Raw genomic sequence first — 22,520 nt, forward strand, 5'->3', positions numbered from 1 at the left:
TTTTGATATATAAGATATAAAAAATCTATACATACTATCTATATAAATTTTCAATTTTTTTGGGGATTAATGTAATTTGAGTAAAGGTATTTAAATTTGTTATAGTGGTTAATGGGTTAGTTTATGATATATTAAAAGTACTTCTTTATTTATTTTAATACGATTAAATCATATGAATCTTTTTAAAAATTGACATAATATTAATAATCTAAAAACTAACTGGTTTACATATGGAAAAGCTTGCGCACGCATTGGAATAGGAGGTGGGTTTGTTTCAATCTACCTGCACGGGCAATGAACGGCCCGGATCACTCCACATGAGTGATCCGGGCCCACCTCCCTGTAAAAAAAAAAAAAAAATTGGCTCGAAAAAATCCGAGCCGTTGGATCGACCCCTGCAGGCAGTGCCCGCAGGGGTAGGGTCGACCGAACCGAATGGGCCCATCAAGATCAGGCTCAAATCGGATTTTGGACTCTCGGCCCATCTCTAGCTAAGGTAGAAGGCCCATGATGGAACCCATGTATTTTCCTATAAATATCGGATTTGAGAGTTAACTTCATTAACTATATTAACTTTCAACAGTACCCTTAGCTGCTCTCTCATTATATTCTCAGTCTCTGACTTAAGCGTCGGAGAGGCTACGCCGAGACACCCTCACGGCCCTCTTCTAACGGTCTCTTCGTGATTTTAGGCCTAGAGTAAATTTGAGGTCTTCATTCAGACTTTTATCACCTGCTGAAATCGAACCCTGATTTTTCAGTGAGTATCACTTGGCGCTGTCTGCGTGAAGTTTCAGCTGCGACGTAGAGATGGTAGGTCGGAGAGGGAGCAGAAAAACTAACTCAACATTGTCACCTCCTTAGACGAAACGCGAACAACCTCGTCTCGAGGAGACGAGACTTGAACAACCTCATTCTGAGATGAGAGCTGAACAAATTCGTCCCAATGAGAATGTGGGGAGCTTGACCTTGGAACAATTAGGTCAATTCATTACCAAGACTGTGGACGAGACCATGAAGAGGAACCAGAAATCTATGTTTGCCGAAGAGAAGGTCTTCACCAGGAGAGAGAGGAGAATGCTGATGGTCATCAGAGCAGAGTTGAAGAGACGCAACCCCTCCTAAGTAGGGAGAATCCCGAGATGGAGGAGATGTGGAAGGAGATAAGAATGTTGAGACAACAATTGGGAAACAGGGCTCCAGCATCCAAGAGAGAGAGTCCTTTTTTCCATCGACATTTTGAAAGAAGGGTTTCCCCCACGTTTTCAAGAATCGAGCATAGGAGAGTATAATGTGCGTACTGACCCATAAGAATACTTGGGAAGATTTGAGAATGCAGCTTTGTTACATCAGTACTCAGATGGAGTTATGTGCAGAGTGTTCATGGGCACATTGGTGAGATCAGCTCATCAATGGTTTAATGCACTGCAGCCCAACTTCATACGGTCTTTCGAGGATTTTTCCACGATTTTCTTGCACCGGTTTTCTACCGGCAAGAGGTATCAGAAAAATTACCTAAGCATGTTCGTGATGAAGCAACATGAAACAGAAACTTTGTGAGAGTTTATCCAGCGTTTCAACAATGCAGGGCTGGAGATACCAGCGGCTACACCTGACATTATGATCAGTGTATTTAACCAAGGATTGAGAGGAGGAGAATTATTCAAATCACTATTCAAGAAACCTCAGTTGAGCTATGATGATCTTTTAGCTCGGGCACAAATGTACGTGAATCTGTAGGAAGCACAACGGCTTAAGAGGATGGAGCAACGACCCGGGAGAAGTAGGGTTGAGGGAGTGGATGGAGGAGGTAGGAAGAGAGGTACATATGAGAGAGAAGAGGATAAAACTAGAGGTAAAGGACAATTCTCATCCCACGTTTCTTTGAATAATAATTGAGATTAGGTGATATAGGTGAGGGAGACAGCAGGGAGGTGGGAAAAATCGCAAAGGGTTGAAAATGATGTTAGATTGCCTCCGCCCGATAGACAAGAGAGATCCTCATCGGGAGTCGACCAAGGTCTCGTCCGTCCCTTGGGTGAGGTCAAGGCCCTCCCTGGATAAAACATATGGTAGTAGAGCCGAGAAAGGAGTGGCAGGGTCAAGATGTCCCTCGAGAGCCTGCCGATCCAAGGAAGAGAATGAACGAGAACAACTCTCCGACGAGAGGAATGATTCATATGATCTCGGAAGGTGCTACCGATGGAGACTCCGGTCGAGCTCAGTAAGTACACGGAAGAATGTTGGAGAACTTTGAGATATCTAGGGATGCAGATGTACCACAAGATCCCATCATCAGTTTTGGGCCGGAAGACCTTCGAGGCATTGTGGCTCCACATAATGATGATTTGGTGGTGACAGCCACCATTATCAATTATGATGTGACAATGATCTCTATTGATAAAGAAAGCTCTATAAATATTTTGTTCAAGAGAACGTTGGTTCAGATGAAAATGGAAGGATTTGAGTTTGAGTCGGTCTCTACCCCTCTATATGGGTTCGCGGGACAGGCCATTCAGCCGTTGAGTCAAATTGTTCTTCCCTTATCCGTGGGGAGTGATTCTTGATGGGTAACCAAGATAATAACCTTAACGGTTGTAGACACTCCATCATCATATAATGGAATCTTGGGACAGCCAGCCCTAAAAGATTTTAGAGCCATATCTTTCACCTATCATCAGAAGCTTAAGTTTCCCATAGGAAAAGGAGTTGGAGTCTTGTGTGAGAACCAAAAAGTCGCTTGTCAGTGTTATGAAGGGGTAGTGAAGGAGGAGAGAAAAATAGCGCGTGTGGAGGTTAGCATGATTAGGAAGGGAGGAAGTGCGCGACTTGGTCCTAAGGAAGGTACAAGAAGAGCAGAGATGAAAATTGGACCCAAAGTGAGAGGTTCTTTTCAGAGCAATCGAGAAGCTTAATTCTGGAGCTTATACTTGGAGAATGCTCAAGGCAAGGCTTTAAAGAGACCCTGGAATGCTCACTGTCTTAGGAAATATTACTCTTGACTTTATCGTTGATGTATTTCATTTTTTAATTTGTTCTATGTAATCGGTTGAAATTTAATAAAGCCAAGTTCTTATATTAAGCTCGTGGATATTGTTATATTATGAGGATAATATGAGTTAAATTTTACCTACTTGGGCTATGCTTAGTAGAGGAGAAGAAGTGGGGAGATTGAAATTTATTATTTTCCTGCTAAGACATCGCCAAGCAGAGGAGTCAGAGGACGAGGAAGCGGAAGTTTTATTTTTAATCTAAAGCATCGCCTAGCAGAGGAGTCATAGATGAGGAGGTGAAATTTTTATTTTCCTGCTAAGGCATCGTCTAGCAGGGTAGTCATGGGGTGAGGTGGTTGAACTTTTATTATCTAGGCTATGCTTAGTAGAGAAGAAGAGTTGGGGAAAAGGAAAATTAAATTTTACCTATGTGGGCTATGCAGTAGAGGAGAAGAGTTAGGGAGAGAAAAATTAAATTTTACCTACTCGGACTATGCATAGTAGAGGAAAATTAAATTTTACCTATGTGGGCTATCACGAATCTTTATATGTGAGACGGGTTAACCCTACCAATATTCACAATAAAAAGTAATACTCTTAGCATAAAAAGTAATACTTTTTTTATGGATAATCCAAATAAGAGATCTCTCTCACAAAATACGAGATCGTGAGACCGTCTCACACAAGTTTTTGCCTTAGTTTAAACCATACCCAAAACTGACACGAACTGGAACCAAGACCGTCGGTTTTGGGACTGTGGTCGGACATACTCCTTAAACATTATTTTTATCAACTATATATTTATTTATTTTGATAAAAATTCATTTACCTACAAACAAATATAAAATTAAAAATTCAATAATTGAAATTCAAAATTTAAATCCTTGAAATGAATGATCGAAACAAAAAATGGAATAAAACAGAGTTCAAAACTTTAATATTACGCATCATATATTCACTAATCGCCTAGTCTTCTAACATATACCTCGTAATAAATTTCGTCTTTTATTTTTTTTTAAAAATTACATGAAAATTAAAAATTAAAAAAATTATTTTTGCACTATCCTTTCATATTTTTATTTTCTATCATTAAAAGAATTTTATTATATGCATATAACTAGAGGTGGGTACCGTACGGTATACCGTACCAAACTACGGTACTTCATACCGTAAAGTAAATATCGGTATGGAATTTTTCCATATGGATACCGATACCGGAAATTCGATATACCGTACATTCGATATACCGAATTTTCGATATGAAAAAGTTCATACCGGATATCGTAACGACACCGAAAATTTTGTCGGTATACCGGAAAAATGTCGGTATATCGAACTTAAATTTTTAAAAAAATAATAAAAAAAAAATTATTTTCGGTATATACCGAAATATCAAAAAAAATAATAATTCCGTACCGATACCGATGCCGAAAATTTCAACCGAAATTTTCGGTATATCGATTTTTCGGTAATTTTGGTATTTTTTTCGGTACGATTTTTCGGTATTTCGATATTTTTTCCCACTCCTACATATAACACATTAAAAAAAATTATTTTTGCACTATCCTTTCATATTTTTATTTTCTGTCATTTAAAGAATTTTATTATATACATATATCACATCTAAAAAATAATTTTAAGACGAATTCATAAGAGTTATAGTGATAAACTTGTAAACAAAAATTAAAATTTAATTATATCATTTAAAAAATTCAAATAAGTAGATACGTTAGTTTTATATTTTAAGACCAGTTTACATTAGGGACAGCACCAAGAGCTAACACATAAATTTATAGTCATTTATTTAAAATAATCATTTTTAAAAATCTCTTTAAATGATTTATTAAAATACACAAAAATTTTTGTGACACGGTCTCACATGTTAATTTTATGAAAGGATATTATATTTATGTCGTTATAAAAAATATTTTTTTTATATTAAAAGTATTACTTTTTGTTATAAATATAAATATAGTTGACACGTCTCATGAATAAAAATTCATAAAATCATCTTTCAAAAGACATACTCATTAAAATAATCAATTTACGTAAGGGCTAGCCTAATCACACGCTGCAAAACTTTATATATATTTTTATGTAAAATTAAAAATATATTCACCCGCCCACTTTCTAATTTCTAAAATGAAAAAATTACATTATATGTATATTGATATTATTACTTCTTAGATCAACAAAATTTTAATTTTAATTTTAATTTTAATTTTAATTTTATATATTTGTTTTTGTTTTTTTTATATAGTATGTATAATATTGATGTTATATTACATATGTTCACGTTGTATCAACATCAAATCAACGCTGAGTCGAATAAAAGATTAAAATTATCAAAAAATAATTATAATGCCAAATTAAAACTAAAATTTAACGATTTGTATGATAGAAATACGAAAATTCTTACGAGACAATCACACATATCAAATTTGTAAAATAATATTAAATTTGACCAATATATAAAAAATAATATTTTTATACTAATTTTTTTTTGTCTCATAAATATTTATATATATATTTACAAGATATTTGCTCCGATAAAAATCAAAATCGCAAAGTAACATTTATATTCCAAATTAAATATGAAAGAATAAGTATCTTGTGAGACACAAATCAACTTTACCCGATAATAACAATAAAAAATAATAATTTTGTATGCACCATCTAGACAAGAAATTCGCCACAGAGACCATCACAATAACACAAATATCAAACACTGACACGCGCAATTGAGTGTGAATGAATACAAAGAGATTGACGAGTGTTGGTAATAAACAAACCTCTCTCTCAAACTGCCAAGCTATCTCCATCAAGAACTCCCCTCCTCTCTCTCACACACACAACTCTGTGTTTTGTACCTATGCACATACAGTATCTCTGCAAATATCTTTTTGTTTTTACACAGGTTTTGTGTAATATATTTATGTGTTAATAGTACAGTGTAGTGTAAATATCATAGAGCCAGGTGTGTCTGCGAGTGCATATATATTGCGAGGTACAGTGTGATCCAAGCCATGGAGGGGGTACCCGTGGAGGAATGGGTAGGACCGGGCGGCGAAACCGGGCTTGAAGGTCTGTTGCATTCGAGTTTCAGTTTGCTTGAATTTGAGCCTGATTTTCTGGATTCGGTTTGAAGTTTTCGTAATGTTGATTGAGTTGATATGTGATTTTTTTTTCTGAATGCAGAACCTGTGTGGCGATTAGGTTTTGGTGGTGGGTCCGATTCATACCCCGAGAGGCCTGATGAGCCTGCTTGTATCTATTACTTGAGGACTGGGTTCTGTGGATATGGCAATCGGTGCAGGTTTAATCATCCCCGTGATCGTAGCGTGGTAAAATAATGGGGTTTCTTGGTTTAGTGATTTGTTATGATTTTTCAATGCACATATTTTTATGATCTTTGTAGAAAAGGCGGGACTTTGTCATGTTTTTTTTTATAATATGGTTTCGGTAAAAATCGAGGCTTTATGTTTTTTGTTCTTGATTTGATGAAATAGACCGGGAAATATGTCAGCTTTTGGATGATCATGAATTTGACGGGCTCTGTAAATATTTTATTTCAATTTGAGTTAAATATCAAGTCTTTATTGTTTTTGTTGGAGTTTATGCTCCATCGATTTGATAGAAGTGGAATAAATTGGAAAAGAGACATTTACAGTTCCACGATGACAATAATCTGGTGCACATTTACTGTGGATAATCATTGGAATATAAATTTGATATGATTTTGGGCAAAGGTGGAGCCTTTCTTGTTTTAACGAAGTTTATATTTATGATCATATCATATATGCTAAGAAAAAACTGGTAAAAAATTTACGTTTTAGATGATCTGTTAACTGATAAAAATATTGCTGCTTTACTAACCGTAGGCAGTGGGAACTTTGGGTGCTGGAGGACGGGAATTCCCCGAACGTGTTGGGCAACCTGTCTGTCAGGTATATATGTGATTGTGTTTTTCTTTGGCTTTAGAATTTTTGTAAACATTCATATGAACAAACTGTTTAATCTTTTTTTGGTATAAAATTGACATGCCAAATTCTTTCAAGAATAATTTGGCACGATATATAGATTGCTATGATGTATACATTCATAACTCTAAGCGTTCCATATCACCTTTTGAACTTCAGTTTTTCGTTGCTTGTTTTACGCTGCATAAACATCCATTTTTTATGGTGCTTCTTAGTTATTAATTTGTCTTCTTGTTGGTTCTAGGAGAGCGAGTCTCTGTTTGTTTGTTATGCATTCGTCCTTTTCCTTGCATGTAAAATGGGTAACTGAAAGGCTGTTTTCATTTTGGCAAGTTCTTATCGTTGTTTAAGTCCACAAAATTGGGAAAATCTATTTCCTGATGACCCTTACTGTTATATAACCAACTACTTCTTGTTACTGCATTTTTTAAGGACTCTACAGTTTTGACTCATGCTGGAATACTTGGTGTTGGCAAAAGATGCATTTTTCAGACATGTCCCCTAAGTAACTTGTGAATTGCCTCATCTATTTGGGAGGCTAAGCTTTTCCTCATTGATCGATGGTGCTTCGTCTGCTTGCTGTGTGTATTATTTCCCTTTGTTTCATTTGGCTTATGTTTGAAAATAATAAGCTGATTTCTGTTGTTTTCTGATTTTCCAATATTAATTTTGTTAATTTTTGTCTCCTGTATATGAAGATTTAATTGCTGTGTTAAATGTCAGAATCTACAACATACACACGGGGGATTCTGTCATGGAATTTCAACTTTTCCTTTTTAAACAACCAAATTTTGTGTTGATGACAATTTATTCATTCTCTCTTTGTTTTTTCGATTGTTTGTGGAATAAAAGATTAATTTCTTAGTTAGTTGAAACTGGAACATCGAATGACTTCTGTTCCTGTAAGGAGGTCATCATGAATGTAATTTTCCAAGGTTCAGTTCCGTACTAATTTGAATCAGCTATACCAGTTAAAGATTTGATTGTTTTTTCCCTCATATTTCATCTGTCACCATCCTAGGTTTATATCTTTCAGATTGACTATGTTTTTCTCAATAATTTCTGCAGAGAAATGTGTCACGCTGTTTTATCCATCTAAATGTTTTTATGTTGTTGTCTATGACACTGATTTTATAAACAACCAAGAAAAAGAGCTAATTCTATTTAACAATTTAATAAGATCATGCTATTTTGAATGTAAGTTTCATGATTGCCAATATTTGCTCTGAAGTCTGAAGTGGCCTTTATAGTCATCAGGTCACGTCCTTTAAAGATTATGTGCTGCAGATAGAATTCAGCACTTGCTTCATTACAACATGCTATTCTGTCATCAATGTAACTGTTATATAATTTTATCCTTTTCATTATGTAATCTGCTTTCCTTTCTGTTGAGCACCAATCCTCCCTCTTATGTACACAGTAATTTGATTTGTGTAATGATAACTACTACACTGTTTGCATCAATTTTGTAGTACTACACGCGGACTGGAATGTGCAAATTTGGTGCTTTCTGCAAGTATGATCATCCAAAGCATGGACTTGAATCGCCAGTCCCATTGACTCTGAATTTTTTTGGATATCCCTTGAGACCGGTATGCCACTCTGAACATTTTGGTATTGTTACTATTTTACCCCATTTTTTTATAGTTACATTTTACATATCATTCTTAATCAATCGAGCTGTCTCATGTTGTCCCTGTTGCAGGGCGAAAAGGAATGCTCGTATTATGTTAAAACAGGGCAATGCAAGTTCGGCGTCACTTGTAAATTTGATCATCCCCAGCCATCTGGGATACATTTTTCATCTCAAGTCCCCCCTGTCCCTGGGGCTTTGGCTGCCTCGGCAGCCATGCCCTTACCTGCTGTTTACCCAACTGTGCAGTCTCCTGTTCAATCTTCTCAAGAATATGGGGTAGTATCCAGCAACTGGCCCGTTCCCAGACCAACTGTGCTTTCGGGTCCTTATGTTCCTGGGAATTATGGTCCCTTGCTCCTGCCCCCAGGAGTTGTTCCTGTTCCTGGTTGGACCCCCTATCCGGTAGGTGTAGCTGAAGCTTCTTGTTTAATCTGAAGAATGTTTTGATACTTCTACTTTACATTAACATGCACAAATACATGGTATAGGCATCAGTTAGTCCTGTGGCCTCGCCAAGTAGTCAACCCACTGGTGCTGCAGGCCCAGTGTATGGTATAGCACAGTTATCTCCTTCAGCAACTGCATATGCAGGACCATATCTTTCTGTAACTTCTGCTGGCCTCTTGAGCAGCAGTCTGGAGGAAAAGGCCTTTCCAGAAAGACCTGGCCAACCAGAATGTCGGTACTATGTAAGGACTGGGAATTGTAAATTTGGATCTACATGTAAGTATCACCATCCACCAGAATGGAATGCACCAAAAACGGATTTCGTGCTTAGTCTGATGGGTCTGCCTTTACGCCCAGTAAGAATTTAACTCGTGTTCAATTTTTCCTCATTACGAACACTCAATCTTTATCATTGTGTACACTCCCAAAATGCTATTTGTATACCTTTTCTGGGGACCCTTGTTCATATGCTCTTCTGTTTCATAATCTCTCGTTTTGAATTCAGGGCAAATCAGTCTGCTCTCATTACGCCCAAAATGGAGTATGCAAATTTGGTCCATCGTGCAAATTCGACCACCCAATGAGCATTTTGAGTTACAGTCCATCGACATCATCTCTGACTGATATGCCTGTTGGGCCTTACCCAATGGGATCTACAAACGCAACTTTGGCTCCGTCATCATCCTCATCAGACCTAAGGCCCGAAATTCTTTCTGGTTCAAACAAAGATGTGTTCCCTATGCAGATGTCTTCGGCAAACAGTTCAAGTTCTTCAGTTGGTTCAATATTCTCTAAGAGTGGCCTCCTTCCCCAATCTGGTGTTCTGTGTGGCAATAACCCAAGTCAAGGGAGCAAGGTTCACATCTCGAGCTGAAAATAATTATCAACTCATCATATTATTTATTGCTCCCCTTTGAAAGCAAACATAGTTTTTTCGCACATATTTTCTGCAAGATGCCATCATCTTTGTTCTCGATATAATCATATGGCCACCATTTTCATTTCGAATAAATCTATACAGCCCCCCGAGTCCCGAGAGATCTTCCAGAACCATAGCCTTTTCACTAGCCTTTTTGAATAACAAGAAACCGTGCCACTTCCTACTTAGTTATTTGCATTGCATCACTTCTCCACAGGGATATAACTCTTGTTCCACCTCTTCTTTTTGCATGAGGTTTTCTTGTGGAAAGCAATGATAAACCAAGAATTACAGGGTAACTCAATACTGCCTGTTTTATACAAGTTATGCAGTTCATGTTGTGGAGTATGAATTGACTGAATGCTTCTTTTCCCTTCAATTTTTTTTTATATAAATTACAACACATGAACAGTTTGTAGAAAACCTTGACTTTTCAAGTATTATCATTCATTAAGCGGTTTATTTGTTTATTTTTGAAATAGATATTCGCAAATATCAAATGGATGTGGTTGAATAAACTTTATTGGATGGTGCGCGGTTAGATTCTCTTGTAGATAAAAAAGTACAAATTATGATGCATTTGGTACAATCTACAACGACGTTTACAGATGTCGCACTTGAATGCTCCGAATATTCGTAAGGTTAGGCTTCTAGTTAGCACGTTTTCACCAAATTGTACTTCACTTTGAGTTGATAATCATTCTTCACAAACATTTCGCAACTCTTACCGATATCAATCTCACTTCATTTTTAGTTTACAAAATTTTAGAATTACGTGGATAATTAAGGTCAAGAAAATTCAAATATATAAATTCCTAGTTCGATTTCGATTTCCGCTCTATATGATCACAGCAATCAGCACGCCCATATCACTTGTAGCCAGTATGATAACCAGCGTGGATTAATATAAACACGAAAACCCCGGCCCCGATTTCGCTATATTTCGACAAAAACGGGCCGGTTTTGATATATATATATTAATGAACGGAAGATTTTGATAATCTTGTGTCGGGATATATAGAAATCGACATTTATTTAGTTCAAAAATCAAAGATTTATTGCTAGTTAAAAAGTACATAATTATAAGCTGCCATGCATATATTACACACACTATTTAGTTAGTGCTGTTAGGAAACATACATATAAAATCTGCTCACTCACTCTCCCTAATAACTAATCTTACAATGTATTATTATACATGCATGATAATGCATCATTATATTCATGGCCGGATTCGATTGGGATCGAGTTAGACCCACAAAGCGCCAGCATTTTTTAGCATGGGCTTTAGGGTTCTCTTCAGGTGGAGACTCATGACCTCATTCGCTCCTCCCACAAGTTCGCCACCGATGAACACTGCTGGCACGGTGGGGTTGCAACCGAGCTTAGACAGCGCTTGCTCGATTTCCGTACCCATTGGGATCTCATCTAGCTCGTGAACCATAGGGTTGACTCCAAAATCGCGAAAGAGCGTCCAGATAGTGTGGCTCATGCAACACGAGCTCTTGCTGAAGATCACCACTGGTTTTTCGGCTACCATCTTGCGTACACCCTCCATTGAGATTAGGAGAATCTTGTGTGTGGGTGATATGTTTGTTGCTGATATAAGACTTGGTTTTGGGGTGAGGATAACGGGGAGTGCATGGGACTATTTATATAGAAATCTCGAGGGCTTCCAAGAATCCCTTTTTGAGAATTGGATAACCAAGAGATGCTAACAAATCGAGACACTTGAAATAAATATTTTGACAAAATCTACACATAATATATATAAGTTATTTCACGTTACATTTGAATGAGACGATTTAATTAATTATATTAGATATGACAATGAGTCGCGTTTGAGTATGATTCCATATCCTCCATTCCCATCCCATCGAGTATTGAATTTCATCCATTCTCATATCCGCCAGAGGATTGGATATTCACACCCTACCGAAATATCATATTACCACTTATAATTGTATTTTCTCAATTTTGAATTATTTCGAGTAAACTATAGATATTTAATAAAATTTTGACAATAATAAATAAAAAAAATTAATATAAAATTAATAAATTAAACGTTATAGAAGAAATAACAAAATATTAAAAATAATTTATAATTATCATATAAAAACAACAACTCATGGTGAGTCGGATAATGTAATAGATGTTGACAATCTGTCGGATTTTGAAGAGCTGAATCGTGTCTTCCCCATTCCTCCGCAGCCAAGACGATCAAAGCGCCAGGCGAGGTATGACCCTGATTTTGTTCAATGCAAGAAGTTTCGAGCATCCTTCTCCACTGCGAATTTTTCGGACTCTGATTTCTTATCTGGAGATGACTTTGATGATGAGGATTTTGAGTTGGTTGCAAGACCAAAACCTACTGTTGCTCTGAAGAACACTACATCGTCTACTATTAGTGTCCAATCGTCTTCTGAAGAAGAACCAAAGGATGTTCCAGGACCGAGTGATCCTGTTGATTTTACTAAAGATGAACAATCATTGGCTGAGTTTTTTGCTCACTTAAAAGAAGAAAAAGATGGAAATAAAAGCATTGATAATGACGAGCCCGATGAGGAGATGCTACAAGAATTTGATGACAATAGCCCAGACTCTTTTGATAGTTCTTCTTCTAAATCTGAGGAACATACTGATGATGATGACTCAGAAGGTAATGATGGCAATGAAACTGACTTTATTGATGATGTTGATGATGTTGCTGTCGATGTTGAGGCTGATGTTGTCAACACCGAAAACATTGACTCTGTGGACTATGATGAGAGCAAGTCCTTCTCCACAAAATTTTACTCTGAACCTGATTTAGCTTTGTGGTCACCATACATCGATAGGGAATTTATTGAAGAAAAAAATATTAATGTGGAGGCCTATGGACAACAGAATCTGAATGTTTTCTTCAAAAAACAAGGAATGTTAGCTAGTGTAAATGTTGCGTATTTTCCGCTCAAGCGCACGATTTTCAAGTTATAATATATGAGAATAAAGTCTCGTTCCCATGAGAGTGTGTATGTATAAGTATATCAGTGCTTGTAATTAAAATAGTCATGACTTTATTCATAATAATCAATAAAAGGTTTGGTTTACTGAAAATAAACTAATTGCAAATAAATATTAATCTAATCACCGAATCGAGAAAATATCAATGAGATAAAATATCTAAAGGAGTGATTTCATAAGTTTCCACAATAATTATTCCCGCTCGCGTTTATATTCATGAATTTCAATTATTTAATGGCCAATAACACTTAATTATTTTATTCCATCTTTCCTAAGTGACTAATAAAATGTATCATTCAAACTTTGATTTAAATATTCCTAATAAAAATCTAAGTTTAAATGATATATACAACCGATGTTCTTACATAGGCCTCGCTAAAGTTATACGCCTTCCGAACAATACAAACATACAACGATGTGTCTCTAATGATCTATAATCCTAGTCCCTCTCCCGAGTTATAGAATTAATCAGACAACAAACAATTTATGGTCAGTAACTTGAAGTCGAATAAAAACAAAGAAAAACAATTAAACCAAAAGGTATTCAATCAAATAAACAACCGAATCAAAATTATCGTATCAACAAAGCTACGTCACCCTCTAGAATGGAAAAGTTAGTTCATAATGAAATCTAAACAAAAACAACGCGTGTTCGATAGCCTAGACATCTCAACACGAAACATAAAAAGGCTAAAGATTTAGATGACAAATCAGAAGCGGCGTCTCTGTTCCCAGATTCGTCGTTCTTCGTCTTCGTGATCAATCCTTGCGGTCCAGAGTGCGTGCTCTTGTTCTCCCCTGTCAAATCTCTCCAAAAACGGTTGCCTCCCATCTGCAACCCTATTCCTTCTTTTATCTCTCGTACGGGCTGTAGTTTGAACCCCATTTGTTTGATTCTCGCCGTCACTAGCGGCACTGCCCAGCTGCTAGGCGCTCGCTGGGTCGAAGGCTAGTGCCGCGGCACTGATGGTGTGGCACTGCAGCGCCTGTTATTCGGCAGTGTAGTTGCTGTGGGGCTGCGGCGCTTGTGATTCGAATATCCTGGTGCTGCGGCACTGCAATGTGGGCGCTTCTTTCCCTACTTGAGGCCTTAGCGCTGCAGTGATTGATCCTTGGTGCTACGACTCTTGTCCACCAACATTTCACGCTCAAAAACACCTCTAATTGTCATCAACCATCCAATAATGGTTTATCTCCTACACGATAAAAAAACAGCAAATACCAAGTATAATTCTGTCCGAAAATAACATAATTCAAATGGATTATCATATAAATTAAGTGCAATTCTTGCACTATCAGTAAGCTCTGCGACTCCCTATGTTAGAAGATCTATTCTGGAATTTTATTGCAATATCCTATTCAGTGTTGGGAATGAAGGATCAGTGAAGTTTGGCAGAGTGTTTGTCCATGACATGATTTTCAGTTTTAATCCCGGAGTGATGAATGCCTTTTACAAAACCCCTACTAGAGATGAAGTAGACGGAGTTACACCTGATTTCAATGTTATTGCTGATGTTGTCACTAGCGGACTAATCAAGGTGTTTCTAAATCATCCCAAAAGGATATTTCTGCAAACTCAACTTCATTTTATTCTGTTTTGCATAAGACTTCAATCAGAAATTGGACTCCCTTAACCAACAGTGTGGTGGTTACTAAACCACAAACCATTCTTCTCTACATGATTGGTACTGGTAGTACCACCATCAATTTTTATCGGATGATATTTAATACAGTTATGCAATTTTCAAATGGATGATTTAAATCTGCCAAACTACCTTTTCCCTCCTTGAGCTATGGGATTTTGGAATCCCAATGATTTGTCAAGGATATAGATGAAGAATTGTCTGATATAGGTGAACAACTGAAGATTGCACCTGCATATTTTAAGGGAAACATGAAGGTTGATTTTCCCTGGTTCGAGCTTCGTGTTGCCCAGGATGTTGGCAACATGAGTGCTTCAACATCTGTAACCAAACCAGCTGAAGATAAATCTGTTTTGGGGAAAAACTTTCTGAGTATGTTATGCTCTCTACCTCCCATATTCAAACTCAAATAGATTTTGGCTGACAACAAATTCAGGCTGCACAAGAGGTTATTGCATTCTACGAAGCTAAGTGACTGAGTATGAGTTGTTGGAAGTTTATGTTCATTCATTTGCTGAACAAAAAATGAGAGTATAACTAGAAGTCGAAGCTGCTAATGCACAGATGGATGAGTCTGATGTTGATCTTGATCCATAGTGTGTGTGTTTTTTCTTTGATTATTTTATCTATGAGTAAATAGTCATGTTTTCTTGTTCTGTTAATGAAATTTCTGAGTTTTCTAGTTTACGTGTTACAACATAGGGGTGTCAAAATGCGACACGATCCGTCAATCCGACACGACCCAACACGAAAAAAATCAGGTTCGGGTTGGGGTTTTTCGGGTTCGGTTGATTCGGGTTAGTGTCATGTTAGGCGGGTTTCGAGTTGGGTCGGGTTGGGTCGCGGGTTGACCCGCGAACTTTTTTTTTGAAAATATTACTTATATTTTTATATATTGTATACTTGAACAAAATTTATTGTATATTTATATGATAAATTTTCATTATTTAACATTTATTTTGCATATTTTTATTTTTTTAACAATTTTTTATTTGAATCAGTAAATATATTTTTAATTTTCTACGATTAAACTTTCAAATTTAAATTGGAAATTTTGTTATTATGTGTATAAATTAAAATGTTATTATTATTTTTTTTTTTTTGAATTTTTTTCATTAATTTTTTTTAAAAAAAATTAAAAAAAATAAATAAAATTCGGGTTAGGCGGGTTAGACGGGTTGAGTCGGGTTATACGGGTTCGTGTTCGGGTTGGGGGTTTTCGAGTTGCTTCGGGTTCGGATTGAGTTCGGGTTGAAAAAAAATAAAAAAAATTTCGCGGGTTGACCCGAAACCCGACCCAACCCAACCCATCCGATTGACACCCCTATTACAACACCTATTTCACAACATTGCAACAACATGTTTGAACTCAGGTGGAGATAACTATCTAACTCAGGGGGTGTTATTATACAGGCGAAGATAGTGTGCATATCAGAAAGATAATACAAATTTTGGATGTTTTGTCCAGAAAAGAAAAATGGGGAGATTGAAATGAATATTTTATTTCTTAGGCAATTTTTCTTTATTGATAATATTGTGATATTAACATATTGAGTTTTGTCTTTATAGACTAATAAGATTTCTATAATATTGATATTTTCCTTGTTTGATAATATTGTTTAGGACTCTATATAAAGAATAAACTCTAGGGCATAACAAGTCTATAAACATGAGATCATTGCTGCTGCTCGCAAGTGGTTTCAGAGTTGAAGGAGAGAAGTGAAACACCGCAGGAAGAGTAAGGAATTACGTCGGTGAATTAATAAAGGGCTCAAGCCAAGGCGTATTGAAGTGTTGCCGTTAAGTTTTGAAAAAGTTTAATGAGAACAAATAATCATTGTTTTGATAAGTGTGTCGTTTATTTTAGAATTTCGACTTCATGTTTGATGCATCCATTGTTTTGGTTATACGGTTTGATATCTAAGTTTGGATGCATTTTTTTTCCTCATTTGTTAAGGAAGTTGGTTTTTATTTGTTCACTAGTATTGATTTTTGTAAACTGATAAGTTTTCCAGTGAATCATTTTGTCCTGATGCACCACACAAATATATATACTCGTGCATGATTTATCCTGTCTTATTTTATTAATTAAATATGTTGGTGTGTTTAATTAATATATTCCACTGCATGTTTTGAATATGTGTTACAACATCTGCACACAAGACCTAAATCTGATACACTAGTATTTTTTTTACTCTTATGTTAAAAAAAATCCTCTCAACATTAATCTACATCCCCATCAAGTATTGAATTTATCACATCCAGAGACCCTTCAGATGATTGAATTATTCACACCCTTCCCAAATATCATATTACCAACTATAATTTAATTTTCTCAAATTTGAATTATTTTGAATAATCTATAGATAATTACTAAATTGCTGAAATAACAAAGAAAAAAATTAAATATAAAATTAGCAAATTAAACATTATAAAAGAAATAACAAAATATAAAAAATAATTTATCATAACAACATTATCGTACAAAATAACATTAATTCTTTATTAATAATTTTTTTCATTCCATCCAAATAATATCATTCAATAAAAGCATATTAAAAATAACTTCATAGCCGAAAATCATTTATATATGGATTTTTTTTTACCTGATTAAATAAATAGGTAATGGAACATATGGATTTTTAGGTTCGATGATGGAAGTTGGTCTTAAAGAATCGTACTCATACTTGACCCGAATATCTGACTAAATTAATATATCATTTGGGTCGGGTATCGGATTATCTCGTGAGTTCGGAGAAAATTGATAGCCTTAATTTATATAGAGTGATTTGATTTCATTTGCATTTCAAATAATACCAATTTTGGGTGCATGTGAAACGAAAACTTGATTTACATACTTCGATCCAAACGGTCTTGTTTTTTCTCGAACTCACTAGTCTCTTCGGAATATTAATTTTTACAATATTTTTCAAAAACAATAAATTTTTTTCATCATTTTCTTGATGTGCAAGTGCAATACGATAGGAAAAAAAGGGCATTGCACGATAACGAATCTCTGCATATATACGGAGGAGATGGACATATGTCCTTGGTACGGTTGGCTTTTCTCCTCTCACGGCATAAAGATTTGACGATCAATCAACATTATTAATATGGATAATAATATTCCCAAATTTTATTCATTTTTTGTTATTATATATTCCCTTGAACAATAAAGATATTGATCAAATATATGTAAATAATGGGAATATTTGATTTGATATCTTTTAAGAATGGTCAATTCTAAACAATGTTCTGCATTTTATATTGTCTACATACCATCAGCTTTATTCTAAATGTGATTGGAAAGTTTAAACCATAACCAAGTTAAATAATCGACCGAGCGAAGTATCATACAAAAATATTTTAAATCATATAACAATCAGAATATCATCACGTCTCGATCGTTTCTCAAACAGACAACTATTATTACCAAAAGATTTCCCACCTCATTTTGAAATCTTGGTCATACCAACTCATTGTGTTTGAGAAATTTCAGAGAAATTAATCTTACGTGATCTCATTCGATTGTTATTTAATTGTTACGAACACGTACGGGTAATAATATAATATTGCTTGTTACAAAATTATGAAGTGTACTTATTTGGAAAGTTTGATGTTAGAATTAATTTTGAAATATTAATGGGTTCATTTAGCTTTCTAATGTAACTTTCCAAAAGGCATCTAGTGAGCTGGAGAATGGAGTTAAATTTATCCAATAGAAGGATATAATTTTGTGATGATATCAAGTTTCAATATATCATTTACAAAATGTAATTCATCATAATATACTTTCGCAAAAATTTCTATGATATGGTCTCACAAATATGGATCGAGTCGGTCCGTCTCACGAATATAAATTCATGAGAATGTCTCATAAGAGACCTACATAAATTTCCTTATTTGGTAAAGGGATCGAATCGTAGTGCTCGAGCTGTTGTGCGGTTTAAAAGATTTGAGTTGCACTATTACCACCAACTACTTTTTGGTAAAGCGTTTGGTCCTACAATTGGTAGCAGAGCTAAGATAACAGGTTCGATTTTCATTGATTGCAAGGAGTGCAATTACTGAGAGAGAGAATGTTGGGAGCAATAATTGTCCTGCTTGGTAGAGTGACCAAACCGTGATGTTTGAGCTGCTGTGAAGTTTAAAAGATTTGAGTTGCAGTATTACCACCAGCTATAGCTTTTGGTAAAACGGCAAACGCTCGGTCCTACATTTTAAGTAACCAATTGATCATGAAAACATTAAGTAATAAATCAAGACAAAGAATGATACTTGTACTCTACAAAACAATCAGAATACAAAAAAAAAAAAAAAAGAGTAAGAAAATTTCACCCCACTGTTGAATTATTCTTGTCATGTATGCATTATTCCATTTCCCATGGTTGAGATCATCTTGCAAAAAATGAAGTCTCTGGAGTCTTCATCATAGTTTTGTATTTTTTAAACTCTTAATTTTAAAGTATATTAAAAGAAAATTTTTACGACATGATAATTTATACGAATTATATTCCGATCAATATTCGATCGCGCGTGACGCGAATATTGACCTTTTAATCACATGCGCCTTTTAATCACATGCACATATATATCCCTGCATGGAATCGCACAGTCCATATCCCATAAAATGATAGGGAATAATAACATAGCTGAAGCCAAAAAATTGTGCTCTACGTAAGGTCACATTACATAACCGGCCCTAAACTATCCCAAAAGCCGATTTCTAGAATGACAATATTAATAGTGAATCTTGAAGTTTTGATGAGAGTAATTGATTTGAACATTTCCTAAAAATTAATTCTTTTATATTTATGATTAATTGTCATGCATGTTCTCACCGCGTAATCGAAAATGGCGAATAAACGTGGTTTATGAATCGATAACGACTGATCGGAAAATTGTATCTTACGTAGAAAGAAATAAGATTCTTGAAACTAATTGTGAAGAGAATGTCAACTTGGGTACGTAGAAGAATGGAGTCAGGGAGATTTCTGGTGTACGGATTTAAGTGATTCACAAGGTTACTGAGGTATAGAGAATTATTTGTACAAGTTGCAAAATATTATTCCTTGTGATAGAGAAGAGAAATTCAGATAAGATTTTGATAAAAAGAAATAGATTTTCTAGAATGAGTAAGTCTCTTGTGAGACGGTCTCACGAATCTTTATCTGTGAGACGGGTTAACCCTATCGATATTCACAATAAAAAGTAATACTCTTAACATAAAAAGTAATATTTTTTAATGGATGACTCAAATAAGAGATTCGACCCACGAAATTGATCCGTGAGACAGTCAAGTTTTTGTGTTCTAGAATTGCTTCTACGTACGATCCAAATTTTTGATTAGTAAATTATTAAAAAATAGGCGAGTTATATAGAAAAAACATATTTAATTTATATATAATCAGATATTTTGATTACATGGCTAGTTAATTAACTAATTCTAAAGGGTTTTTGTTTTCATGTCTTATTTCGAAGATTTTCAAGAATATCAACACACTAAATCTATTAATTTTCCAAGATTAAATTTCATTTTTAATATGATTGATTTTGTATAATTTGGGATTCAACCAGGCATAGTCTAAACTACAACTAGTTCTCAAGCAAAATAAGCAGAAAGCAACTGAAATTTTATAAATTAAATTAATTTCAAAATTTATTCATAATTTTTCTAAAGAAAATTTATTCATAATTTTTCTAAAATCACGAATTTTGATTGCTACTCTCAAATTCTTAACATATAACATTTTTTTTGCACTATAATTGAAATTACAAATCCCATTTAAAACGAATTTAATTCTTGAATTTAGGTTCAATCTCATATAAAATAACGAGTATGTCTCTTGTGAGACGGTCTCACGAATCTTTATCTATGAGACGAGTCAACTCTACCGATATTCACAATAACAAGTAATACTCTTAGCATAAAAAGTAATATTTTTTCATGGATGACCCAAATAAGAGATCCATCTCGCAAAATACGACACGTGAGACCGTCTCACACAAGTTTTTGCCTAAAATAATTGGTAGCCAAATCTATAATTTTCTTTCTCAAAATACATGAGGCAAGAAAAATTTACATTATTTAGTTACTTATGTTAGAAAAACCATATCACATTGAGTCACACAGAATTTGATCTATTTGTTACATAGTGCTAGATCCATATTGCACATGCCTCTCGAGCTTTCGAGCATTTTAGGTTGCACTTGAATGATATGATTTGATTTCGAGGAAGATATTTGATTTGACGAGAAATTTGAAGAATGAATTTGTTCATTATAATTACCAACACATTTACGTAAACTAACAAAACATAAATTCATCCAAACAATTAAACAGATTTGAATAATAATTATTGCAGAGCGTCTTGAAATATTTAACATATTGATCATTAACTACTGTGACTTATTTCAAGAACTGGGATATGTGTCCCAATCTCTCCCCAAATTCCGAAGAGTTGAGATGGGGGAGTGTCTTCAACCAAATGGGACTTCTCCAAATCTTTCTCAGTTTCAAGCACTCCTACAACGTATGGAGGATTCGATTTCAGGAAAAAGCTTTCCTCTAGTCTTGGATGATGATTGGACAGAGGATGACACCTAAAAACTTCGATATGTATAACTAAAATACCGATTATATTGAAATTGGACGATATACCGAGATTTCTGTACAATATCGGTATATAACGTTTTATACCGAAAAAAATCTTACATTTTTAAAATTTTATAAATTTATTTTTTAAAAATATTATATATTTTAAATTTTTATATATTTTTCGGTAATTCGATATATACCGAAATTTTTAAATTTCATGCCGTTACAGTACTGAAATCTTCAGTATGCCGAAAATTCGATATGGTAATCTCGGTATATCGAAAATTCGGTATTTTTTTCCCACATCTATATGTCCATATAATATTGTACGATGTAAAATGCATGATATTGTACATGATTTAGCCCAATTCTTGACAAAAAAGTGAATGTTTTATCGTTGAAAAAACTGTTCGAGAAGCAAAGAGAGATTTTCTCGGACATTAATCTTCGAGAATTCGATTTTTTCAGTTATAATAGAAGATCTAAGAATAAGTTGGGACGTTTGAAGGACCTGAACCGAATCAGAGGATCTCTATCATTTGGATGATGCATACGATCACATGGTAGAGGCCAAGGTAGCAGACTTAAAGAGTAAGAAATATATTATTTTTTGTTATTATACATCGATGAGGATGTTGGATTAAAGAGCTCAGCTACAAATAGATGCACCGATTGATCATCAGTATCTCATTCTCGGTTCTTTTATCTCATCTTATAATATTTGAGCGTTTAGTTTTATATTATTTGCGAGGTGTTTAGTTTTAAAAGCGATCACTTACCAAATTGGATGGCCACCCTAACCTATCTCAAGAAACTGTTAGAAAGATTACTAAAAACTAGTAGCGTAGAAACGAACTTGTAGAGATAAAGCAATAACCAAAACAAGCGTGATGTTTACAGTATGACTATTGTGTAAAAGAAAGCAAAACCAAACCGAGACCGGTAGCGTGTACAGTTTCCTTAAAACAGATTCGCCCTCTCCGGTATGTGCTTCGAGATTTCAGCGGACGTTTGTTTCCCAAGATACAACGGAATAACCAGCAGTGACTTAGCACGAGACACTACTACGGCGAACTGAAAACTTACCTTTACTTTATCACCGAGATTTAACGGAGGCCAAATGAAAAGCTAACAATATGAAATGCAAGAGAATACTTGAAAGAAACAAGATTTTCATATACAAGAAATGAGAAAATGAACACAATATTTATAAGCCCTCAAAATGCATATCAAGAGTCATGCAAGATTAATTAACTCAATTAATCTTCCCATTAACTCAAGAATATGAAGAGCCAAAACTC

General features: G+C 34.9%; 2 protein-coding genes across 2 annotated transcripts; one reads left to right on the forward strand and one right to left on the reverse strand.

The window, feature by feature from the left end:
- Positions 1-5,762: 5,762 nt before the first annotated feature.
- On the forward strand, positions 5,763-10,438 carry LOC142543360 (zinc finger CCCH domain-containing protein 58-like). The gene is made up of 7 exons (XM_075650579.1): positions 5,763-6,077; positions 6,192-6,337; positions 6,875-6,940; positions 8,446-8,565; positions 8,679-9,011; positions 9,098-9,412; positions 9,562-10,438. The coding sequence occupies exons 1-7, from the start codon at positions 6,020-6,022 to the stop codon at positions 9,928-9,930; spliced, it is 1,407 nt and encodes a 468-aa protein (XP_075506694.1). The 5' UTR covers positions 5,763-6,019; the 3' UTR covers positions 9,931-10,438.
- A 561-nt stretch (positions 10,439-10,999) lies between these two features.
- Positions 11,000-11,611, reverse strand: LOC142541679 (monothiol glutaredoxin-S5-like). The gene has a single exon (XM_075648153.1). The coding sequence runs from the start codon at positions 11,531-11,533 to the stop codon at positions 11,225-11,227; it is 309 nt and encodes a 102-aa protein (XP_075504268.1). The 5' UTR covers positions 11,534-11,611; the 3' UTR covers positions 11,000-11,224.
- Positions 11,612-22,520: the final 10,909 nt, after the last annotated feature.

The sequence above is a fragment of the Primulina tabacum genome, chromosome 4 (assembly GCF_025594145.1).
Source record: "Primulina tabacum isolate GXHZ01 chromosome 4, ASM2559414v2, whole genome shotgun sequence".
NCBI classification, from domain to species: domain Eukaryota; kingdom Viridiplantae; phylum Streptophyta; class Magnoliopsida; order Lamiales; family Gesneriaceae; genus Primulina; species Primulina tabacum.

Bases quoted from the DNA above. Each gene is read 5' to 3' on its own strand.
- LOC142543360 (XM_075650579.1), top strand. From the start codon at position 6,020: ATGGAGGGGGTACCCGTGGAGGAATGGGTAGGACCGGGCGGCGAAACC. The intron at 6,078-6,191 runs GTCTGTTGCATT...TTCTGAATGCAG, and splicing joins CGGCGAAACCGGGCTTGAAG to AACCTGTGTGGCGATTAGGT. The intron at 9,012-9,097 runs GTAGGTGTAGCT...TACATGGTATAG, and splicing joins CTGGTTGGACCCCCTATCCG to GCATCAGTTAGTCCTGTGGC.
- LOC142541679 (XM_075648153.1), bottom strand. From the start codon at position 11,533: ATGGAGGGTGTACGCAAGATGGTAGCCGAAAAACCAGTGGTGATCTTC.